Source organism: Colobus angolensis, unplaced genomic scaffold (assembly GCF_000951035.1).
Source record: "Colobus angolensis palliatus isolate OR3802 unplaced genomic scaffold, Cang.pa_1.0 Scaffold361, whole genome shotgun sequence".
In the NCBI taxonomy this organism is placed as follows: Eukaryota; Metazoa; Chordata; class Mammalia; order Primates; family Cercopithecidae; genus Colobus; species Colobus angolensis.
Genome location: NW_012116944.1, coordinates 57,340 through 68,089, shown reverse-complemented (window position 1 = coordinate 68,089; position 10,750 = coordinate 57,340). Strand labels below are relative to the sequence as shown.

Here is a 10,750-nt window from a genome sequence, read left to right as displayed (position 1 = left end):
CTGAGATCTGCCCACTGCACTCCAGCCTGGGCAACAGAGCGAGACTCCGTCTCAAAAAAAAAAAAAAAAGAAAAAAAAATATGTACCCATAAGAAAGAAATGTGTGTGTGTGTGGTCTCTGTTGGGATGAACATTCAAATGCTAAAAGAAATGACTGCTGTAAGTGGTTTTTATTTTCTCACTTGTGATTTATTGTATTTTGTTTAAAGCATGATTTGTATAATGAGAGGAAAGTACACAGTCATCCCATGGTATCCATGGGGATCGGTTACAAGACTCCTGAGGATGCCAAAACCCATGGATGCTCAGGTCCCTTATATAAAACAGCATTTGCACATAACCTACACACTCTCTCTGTACACTTTAAAAGAGCTCTAGATTTACAATGAACAATACAATGTAAAAGTCATGTAAATAGTTATTATACTGTTTTAAAATTTGTATTATTATTCTATGTTATATTATTTTTTATTGCTTTTTTTTCCTCAAATATCTTCCATCCATGGTTGGTTAAAACCATGGATGTGAAATCTAAGAATATGGAGGGCCAATTGTATTTTAAAGATATGTTTGCAAATGCATCAGTACACAAACCAAAGTAGAGTCTCCAAAAGCCCTACACCCTTGAAAAGCCATCAGGAGTTTGCCATACTCCTGATGAGTGAGCCAGGCTCACCTCTTCTCCATGCTCCAGTAGCTGATGTCTTTTCTAGCATCTTCTGGTGGCCATTTTGGGCCTTCACAGCCCAGAGCCTGAGGCTCTGCTTAAAACACTTTTAATTAAACAAAGCTTGGCAACAGCCTTTTGTATTAGGCTTAGCTCAATTAGCCTGGGCCTGTCTTCCAAGGTCATCTACAGAGCTGAATGCAAAGTCTCCTTGCTGCTCAAATAAACTTGTCCCTCTGCCTCTGACATTCAACACTTAGGTTGGGTGCACTGGTCTAAAATTCTATTAGTATCCTGTGAATTTTTCCATTTCCCTTAATGCATCTGAGTTTAGTTTGGAAAGCAACTCCTAGACCAGGAGAGATTCAAGTTGAAGTAACAGGAATTTTGATAGGCTAGGGAGAGGAAAGCAGGTTTGCATAGGTGCAGGGTGATCAGGAGTGGTGGACAGAAAGACCTAGAAGTGATTTATTCATCCATTTTTGAATTCAATAAATATATACTGAATCCCTCCCAGCACCAGGTACTGGGCTATACTCCAGGTATTCCAAAGTATGTAAGATGACACAGGTTTGTTCTTGGGGAATTCAAAGTCTGCATGTGACATGAAAAAACAGGATGTGGGAGAGAGCTATATTTTATTACATTTTTACTTTAGCCCTCATAGGATTGTTACATGACAATAAGTGTAAAATGCCTAATAAAGAAGCTGGATAATAAATTACAAGTTAAAAAAATCATTATTACTATAAATCTCGCCTGCAGAAGAAAAGAAGGGAATAGACATTTACTGAGCACTTATTTTGTAGCAGGCAGAATTGCTGATGTTTTTACATTCATTGCCTTCTAGCTCAATGAAATGCAGTTGAACATTTTGTTGACTCTATTAATATGTCAAGAAAGGTAGATAGAAAAAAGGCTATCAGGCAGCAAAATCAAATCATTCACTGAAAGACTAAGAGAATTAAGTTCATGTTAAAGTCACTAGCACAACCCAGGCACACGGTAAGCACCTGGGGACCAAAGGAAAACCTAGAGACAGAGAATGACTAGGGCATCTTAACCTTCCAGGGCCTTAGATAGCAAACAGAGTGTGGAAAATGGACAATAGCAGATAAATAAAATTATATTTAAGGCCTAATGTGAGTAGAAAAGTACAGGCTGTGATGCTCACCTATGGGGTCAGGGACTAACCATCTTCCTTGAGGGAAATGTTGCATTTTCAGGTCATTATGACATTGAAGGGAAGGAAGGCCTAAGATAGATGGTATCACAGCTTTGTTCAAAATAACTTTCTATGATGATGGACATGCGATATATCTGTGCCACTGAATAAGACAGTAACCACTAGCTATTGAGTACTTGAAATGCTCTTGGAAAAAAAAAAAAACAACATTTATTTAAATCAAAGCTAGTTCCCCAAGTTAGTGGCTACTGAAGTAACATGGCCCAGGTATAGAGAAAACAGAATTTCCTTCCTCACTGGGGCCCAGAGGTGGTTGAGAGGCCTGGACTCTGGCTAGGAGAGATCTGGCAAAGGGGTTCCCACTTAGGGAAAATGAGATAGATCCTGCAACACAATCGTCTCTGGTGACTCAGGAGGGTTCACCAGACGAACTCCAAGGAAGGGGGCACAGCCTGTGGTCTTTGGGGACGCTGTTACAGAGGACCTATTCTTCAGCTTTGCCTTTCTGCTTTCAACTCCTTTCATCAGTTCCTGAGTTTTTAGAAAAGTCCTGTTCAGCATTATAGCCTAGATGTAGTTATGCTTTGGGGACTTACAGGAGAAATTGTATTATATGGTTTGGCACCTTGGTGCCTGAACAAATTGGTAGAGTAGGGACTAATCAAGTACTAAGCATTCTCACATTAGTAATAAGTACTAATGGTAGAGTAGATAACTCAAGTCTGAACCTTCAGGTCCAGCTCATAGTAGATGCTCTATAAATATTGCTAAATTGGATTGAATTTAGAAAAGAAATCCCCAGATAATGCTTATCCATGGATACTGTTTTGCTCATGCATGTGCTAAGCCATGTTGGCCTCAGGTTTGGACAGAACATAAGTCTTTTTTTAAAAAAGAATTTCAACTTTTATATTCAGGAGGTATATGTGCAGGTTTGTTACGTGGGTATATTGCATGACACTGAAGTTTGGTGTACAAAAGATCTCATCACCTAGGTTGTGAGCATAGTACCCAATAGGTAGTTTTTCAACTCCCCCACAACAGTAGTCCCCAGTTTCTATGGTTGTCATCTTTATGTCCATGAGTACCCCACATTTAGCTTCCACTAATACATGAGAGCATGTGGTACTTGGTTTTCTGTTCCTGCACTAATTTGCTTAGGATAATGGCCTCCAGCTGGACCCATGTTGCTGCAAAAAACATGACTTTGTTCCTTTTTCACGGCTGTGTGGTACTCCATAGTGTATACGTACCACATTTTCTTTATCCAGTCCCCTGTTGATGGGCACCTAGGTTGATTCTGTGTCTTTGCTATCATAAATAGTGCTTCAATGAGCATGTGGATATGTGTCTTTTTGGTAGGACAATTTATTTTCTTCTGAATACATATCCAGTAATGGGATTGCTGGGTTGAGTGGTAGTTTGGTTTAAGTTCTTTGAGAAATCTCCAAACTGCTTTCCAATTTGTGGCTGAACTAATTTATATTCCTACCAAGAGCGTGTAAGTGCAGAAGAGAAGTCTAATACTTTTATTTTGCCACCAACAGGCTTAGTAGCTCAAGTATCTAAAAACATTGCTCTCATTTTATCCAAACATTAAAATATCTTAAATAAAGTAACCTTTTATATGATTTAGTAGGGTTCTGAATGTGGTCCAATACCTATCAAAACCTTGTATAAAATACCCAATATTTGAAAAAGGCAGTCCAATGGACATGTTAACCAGTCATTGATCTGTGCCATACATGCCAAGTTCTTTCCTACACAATTAGAACATCATAAAGCTAAGTAGCTGGGACACAGTCTCTCAGCTTCTCTGGGCAAGGTGCCTTGACAGATGGAGATAGAGCAGTCAAAGGCAGTAGGAAGTAGAATTGAGCCTTTTAAAGTATAGTAATTAAAGATATTGCTAACTATATAATTCTCTGTTCTTAAGGACTCATAGGATAAAAACAATGTTTGAGTTATTTCGCACAAAAATTATCTCTATAGGTAACTACAAGATTTCAGTTGTCAAAAATGAAAACTCTATTACCTATGCTTCCCTTTCCACTACATATATCAAAGCTTTTAAGGCCTATATTTATTTTCCATTGTATTTACTGGCTCATTCCTGCTGCTTGGTAACATTTACTTTCTTGGTCCCCCCCTTCCCATCTGTATATTTTAATCTGTAAACCACCTGAAATCTTTTTGGAAACAAGTGAGGTGTAGAATCCAAGCACATAAAGCCCTAATCCTTTCAGACATCAAAACAAAAAGTGCTAAATGGCACGACTAACAGAAGAATGCTTTATTCAATTATCTTCTCAAAATGGGAAGTTGAATAATAATTTACAAGAGAAAGGCCAATGACAAGAGTGAAGATTAGATTAGGTGGTCCATTATATTTGATGAAAAAATTCAGCCAGCAAAGTATTAATCTATCTTCTTCAATCAATAAAGGGAACTTTGCAGGCATCCACATAATATAATTTGGCCTTTTGTTACTCTAGTGCACAAATGCTCCTTACTGGAATGACAATCAGTAGTAGCTCTGGTATGTTTTAGTTACATTCTCTTTCCCAAGAGAGCTAGAATGATTTGCAAAGAGAGCAAGGGTCATGCATAAATTCAGACAGTGTCAGTGCCATCTCAGCAGACTCAGTTCAAAGAATGAAGAATGCTGACGCTGCATTGCAGCATTCAGCAGCTACTGCATTAACTCCCTGCAGCAGACCCATGAGCCTGAATAGATCTCCAAGGATAATCCAAAAGGAAATATTGACGATGTCAGACAGGATATCTTACATAAACATAGTAAAGTTATAATGCAAAAGTCAAAATTGACATCATAATAAAAATTGAAGGAAAGGTGTTATTAAAACAGTTAAGTATGCTATAAATCAGTTACCAGAACTGCTACTCAGGGGTATACATTCATCACTGACTGGGACCTGCTTTACTGCTGCATAAATTAGTTGGCACTGCAAACGAACAGAGAAAGCAATTCCTTCTATGGTGTACTCCCTTCAATCACATCGCATTTGTTTCTGCCTATTATCTGCTTTGGAAATGAATGTCTATTGCATGCAGGAAATGATTCCAGAAGTGTTGTCATACTTGCTCTTCCCCAGCTCTCTTTGCTAGCAGGTGGTCACTCTCTGGGACATTCCTTCAGTCTATGGTGCTATAAAGAACTGCAAGACTTTATCTGCCATACTTCTTTCTCCACTGATTTAAATTTTCCACTCCCTACTGTATTTTGTCACAGGCAGAAAACAGAAATAGCAGCCCCCCAAGACAAAGGGTGCTGGTGTTCTTTAATCTACTTCTAACCACCTCATCCATACCTCTCTCCAAACCTGGCTCTGAAGCATATGATTTATGGTTACAATTTGCAGTCAATTCTCAGCAAATGAGGCTTAATGATGTTCCCTTTATTGCTCTGACTGGATACAATTTGATCCTGTCTGTATTCAGGGGCATCTTACTTTCACCTGCTATTTCTGTGACCTTCCTGAGAGAACTATGACCTAGAAAGACCCCATGGAAGCTGGGAAGGGAGAACCCTCTAAAATATGAAAGTGGAGATGCTAGATTATTATATAATAAAATTGCTACAGATTTGGAACCTAAAATGGATTGCTTGAGGCAGCTGGCAGTTGCCTCAGTTTAAGCTCTTCATAAAGCATTCTCAGGTACCCTAAAGCCAGTCATTAATCACCCACTGCAGAGAGAAGCATAACTCGTTGGGGAATATGCAACAGCCCAAGCCTCCTATTAAATAAAATCAAATTCCACCACAGCCTTCAGCTCAGAATGCTATTAGACCTCATTTATTAGGAAAGACTGGGGAAAATGCATTTCTGGATCAGTAAAAAGTCTGAATTTTAACATATTTTAAACAAAAGCACAGTGTAAGTATTTTAAATCATATATGGTAACTCAGGGAGGTTAACAACATGGGTCTGATGTCTCCACTGATTTTTAATCAATAAATAAGCATCTTTTGTAATTACCACAGTCATTGTTTTAATGCAAATGAACACTTTAGAATTACTTGAAAAAGTCTGAAAATACTGTAATATGTCCTCTTAAATTGCTTAAACATTTCTCTAATCCTCTTGTTTTCAGCAACATCAGGACTTTTCTGAACAAAGGCACAAAGACAAACTTCAGATACCACCCTGACATAAATTTTCTAAATGTCCTAATTAGAAGATGTCACTTAATGAGGTTTTTATTATGCTGTGAATTACAGAAATAAAACCAGAAGAATGCATCTTGAAATGAACTTCAGCTTCAACATTGACACACCCTGTTTATACTTGACTTAAAGAAGGGCTTAACTTTGTCCTTGAAAGTGTCAAACTAGGCCTTGGATCTGCCACATCAAGGATGTGGTTAATGCAATAAGAAAAATTGTGAATAAAATTGACTGACGCTCTCCAGTCATTTAAACTGATGAAGGCTTTCAGCAAGCCCATGACAACAGGGTAGGAAAACAGCGTTTCTATTAGTACAATCTCAGCCCTTATTAATTTTGATAGAACTAATGAATTATAAGAGGAAAAGTAAAATAAACCCCTTTAAGTTACCTAGGGGAGAGAATAGTGGTTAAGAGCTTTGGGGCTGAAATCCTGCCTCTTCCAACCTGCTAGCACTGTGATCCTAAAGCAGCTACTTCTTATCTCTAAGCCTAGGTTTCTTCTAATGTAAAATAAGGATAAATTATAACTTTCCTTATCTTAGTATATGTGAGATAAAATGCATAGCCTGGCATCTTACAGTCAGGAACAGCTTCAGAAATGATATTATTTTTACTCCCGATGCAACTACCACTGTACTGCTGGCGCTGGCATTATACACTATCTCCCTATCTCATCTAGCTCCATTTCTCTTCTAAGAAGTGAAGCTTCAGCAAAAAATAAGACTTCAAATGCTACATTCAAAATAACAGTGCTGCTTGATATAGTGTAGATGTATGTCCCTACCCAAATCTCATGTTGAAATGTAGTGCCCCATGTTGGAGGTGCAGCCTGGTGGGAGGTGACTGGATCACGGGGAAGGACTTCTCATGAATGGTTTAGCACCGTATGCTTGGTGCTGGCCTCGTGATAGTGAAGGAGTTCTCATGAGACCTGGTCATTTAAAAGTGTGCAGCCCCCGTCTTCTTGCTCTCTTGCTCCTGCTCTGGCCATGTGATGGGACTGCCCGTGCTTCGCCACCTGTCATCATTCTTAAGTTTCCTGAGGCCTCCCCATGAGCTGAGCTGATGCCAGTATCATGCTTCTTGTACAGCCCGCAGAAGCAGGAGCCAGCTCAACCTCTATTCTTTATAAATTACCCAATCTCAGATACTTCTTTATAGCAATGTGAAAACAGACTAATACACTACTACCGCTGCTGTTAGTGATGATACTACGTCAGGCACTGGCTGAGTGATTTACATATGCTATCTTTTTCAATTTTCACAGTGACTCAGTGAGGGAGAGGATGATATTTTATAATTGTTTATTTAATTTCATAATTCATATTATTTCATCTTATAAATGAGGAAACTGATAGACACAGGGAAAAAAGTGAAAGCCAAAATTTGAACCCAAGGAGTCTCAGTCAGAGTCTAGGCTTTCAGCCACTACTTCATCCTGCCTCCAGCTTCACTTGTACTTCTGACAGTGTTTCTGATGGTAGCTGAACACCAGTTTTTAAATTGAGGGCAGTGCTACCCTATTTGGATGTACAACCTGCTGTGCAGTGGGCCATATGACACTGTAATCCCTTTCTTCACTGGATATGAGCTTATTCAGGTTACACAACCTTGTTACTCATTACAAAAGTTTGTAGGGGACAGAAGATAAAGGCAAAAGATGGTCTCATTATTTGGGTTCTGTAGTTTAGGCCTCACCCAGATATTCCAGAACATTCCCACTGTAAGGTCAAGATCCTGATCTCTAGAGCACTGAGTGCCATCTGACCAATTTCTAAGAGTTTCAGAAATTTTAACTTAGGGAACCATTTGTTGTCCCCAGCCATGATTCCTTGAATCACATCTTCTATATATGCATTTATATATGTATTTATTATCCATTCCAGCTAGCATTCCTGATCTTGGTTTACCTCTCCTGCTAGGAAACAGGCACAACTATGTAAAAGCAAGAACATACACTAGGATGAGTAGAAATCATAGCCTTCACTGACTGGAAGGACTCTTGGAGGCAATTTGTCCCAACCTTCTCATGTTAGGGAAAGAGAGTATCAAATCATTTCAAATGCTTTAAAGGCATTACACATTGCTGTGCTCTTACCCTTGCGGTGAAGTCCACAGCAGCCGCTCGGTTTAACAGCAATGTGGCTACATTGATATTTCCATAGTGAGCAGCTATGTGGAGCGGAGTGAAGCCACTCTGTAAAGAAAACATAGCAGACGTTCAATTGATTCCTGCCAGCCCCCTGCCTGACAGGCAAATATCATAACCCTACCCAAATAAAAATGAGGAAGCAAAATATGCTGAGGTCTATGTTCCATTCTGTACTAGGTTTCGATCAGTGCCAATTGCTCACAGGGTTTCTAATAAACCCCAAACTTACATGCAGAAGAATAGCCAGGGAGGAATCAAGGGCGGAGACTGAGCAATTTTAGTAATCCAATAACAGAACTATATAAAAGCCAACATTTCAAGAAATTAAGATAGAGATGAGAAAAATCTTTATAGCTGATAGCTTGATTAGTGCCGCTGTTTTATTACTGATGATAGAATTGTGCATTGAAACTCAAAATTCAGTTAGTTTATATATTTGATATAGATTCAAATTAACCAACAGTGAACGCCAATTTTAATGACAAAAGCAATTTTGGGGGGAAGAGGTACTACCACAAAATTGGTTTTATATAATGGGCAATTGTATTCCATGAAGAATCCACAAATTCAACTCTTTGTTAGCCAATGCCTATTCAATAACACGTTTTTGGATTGTTTATACCAAGGTCATTTTACTTCCTTAAAAAATGCTAAAACATGCAGCAATTCACTTAGTCCCCAAAGATTGAAACCTTATAGGAACTAGATGCATTTCTAATTGGTTAGCAAGCTTCTTAGCCATGCTAGCTATCTCACTGAGTCTTGTAGAAGGGTGGGTCATATTGACGCCATTCTGAAATACCTTTCCTTTTGCTGACACCACAGAGGGTAAGTGTCATGCACAACCCTAAAAAACGAGTCCTGGATGAGTAGAATGACAGGGTTGTCTGCAGCTTTAGATATAGCTGATAAACATCTAAAGTATCCAACTCTTCATCTCACACAGCTCTATTGCAATAACCTTAAGAGTCAAGGATTCCTCATTCTTCTCTTTCAAACACCAGGTTCAGCTGCAGAAAGCCCTGGTAATCAAACTACTGCTATCTTATCTGGCACATGCTCCTTTGGGGAGAGGAAGGATTGGGGATTAAAGCAGGTATCTAGCCTACAGAAGGCGATGCAAAGAAGAAGGGAGAGACATGAGGCAGCAGCACTAAGTCATGGGAAAATGATGATGCAGATATAGACTACACGTATATGCATATATATATATACCTCTGTTGTTCTATTCACCACCATCTAGGTTAACACATTTGGAAGCAAAGAGGAGGAAAAAATGAACGGTTAGTTCACTATTGGTGATATGGATTGCAGAAAGCTCATGACAGCTAAGTAATGAGGATGGAAGCTCTGATGAAAGCACAATAGGCACAGAAAGAAAGCTAGACTGAATGATGGGCTATGCAACGGCCTAGTCCAAATGCCACATTTCCATCACAGAGACTTTCAGGTACCACATGTCAAGACGATGGGAATTTTTGGCTGCGGCTCTCTTGCTGCTGGCATGCTCTCCGCAGCTGATCTACGCTCAGTGCCTGGCCTGTCATCTTGGATATCAACCAGAGGTTTGTGTACACTGTCTTTAGCATTTTGTAATTTTTCACCCTGATGTTTGAGCTGAAGTGTTGAATATATTCCAAAACTATATTCAAAGGAAGGAAATCATCACTGCATAGAAATTGGCTTCTTTCAAGGTGGCCTCCCTTTTAGCACGCATAGGGCCACATCCCCCTCATCCCCCAGCTTCTCATGTGAAGGGAGGCTGTGCCTTCAGTGGCTAGCTCAGACACACATTTTTCCTCCCTTCAATGAAGTTAAAGGCGTGGCATAAGCTTGCCAAGAGAGAGACCGAGTGCTCTTAAAGGTTGCATGTCTAACACTGGAGAGTTGCATGACAGGCCCGTGTTCCTCGTGCCTCACCTTTGATTCCACATCCGCATTGTTGTCATTCTGCAGCAGCAGGGCGGCGGCTTTCGTGTCATCTTTTCGGGCTGCGATATGAAGAGCTGGGAGACGCACTTTTCCTTTGGTGTCATTCTCTAGCAGGAGTGAAACGACTTGGTCGTGACCTTGTTGCAAAGCCACTGCCAATGGTGTGAAGCCATCCTGCAAATAAATGGATTGGCTCCAATGAATACTTTCTTTTTTATTAAATTAACAAATAAGAAGGCAACCAAGTGATCAAGCATCAATTTTTGTTTGGGGTTATTAAAACTAACAACATATTCGAATGGGCAGAAAAGTGAAAAGATATTTCCAAAAAATATTTATCTATACAACCAAAGTAAAAAATACTAAGAAATCTGTAATAGGTTCATGGGTTTTGGATTTTCCATTACAAAGTAATATATATACATTAATTGAGAAAATTTTGAAAATGTACAAAAATACTACATATAAAAGAAAAACTTGCCATAATAGCAATATCCATAAAATAATCTCAGGGCTGTGTGCGTTGGCTCACGCCTGTAATCCTAGCACTTTGGGAGGCAGAGGCGGGCGGATCACCGGAGTTCAGGAGTTCAAGACCAGCCTGACCAACATGGTGAAACT

The 10,750-nt window shown here is 39.4% G+C and overlaps 1 protein-coding gene across 1 annotated transcript in view; it reads right to left on the bottom strand.

Moving 5' to 3' along the window:
• The window catches only part of ANK3 (ankyrin 3, node of Ranvier (ankyrin G)), a 272,063-nt gene that overhangs the window by 226,520 nt on the left and 34,793 nt on the right, over nt 1-10,750 (bottom strand). Inside the window, exons 6-7 of the mRNA XM_011953463.1 lie at nt 10,118-10,303; nt 8,144-8,242 (exon numbers count right to left, since the gene is read on the bottom strand). Coding sequence (XP_011808853.1) covers nt 8,144-8,242; nt 10,118-10,303 — 285 coding nt within the window. The remainder of the gene's footprint in view (nt 1-8,143; nt 8,243-10,117; nt 10,304-10,750) is intronic.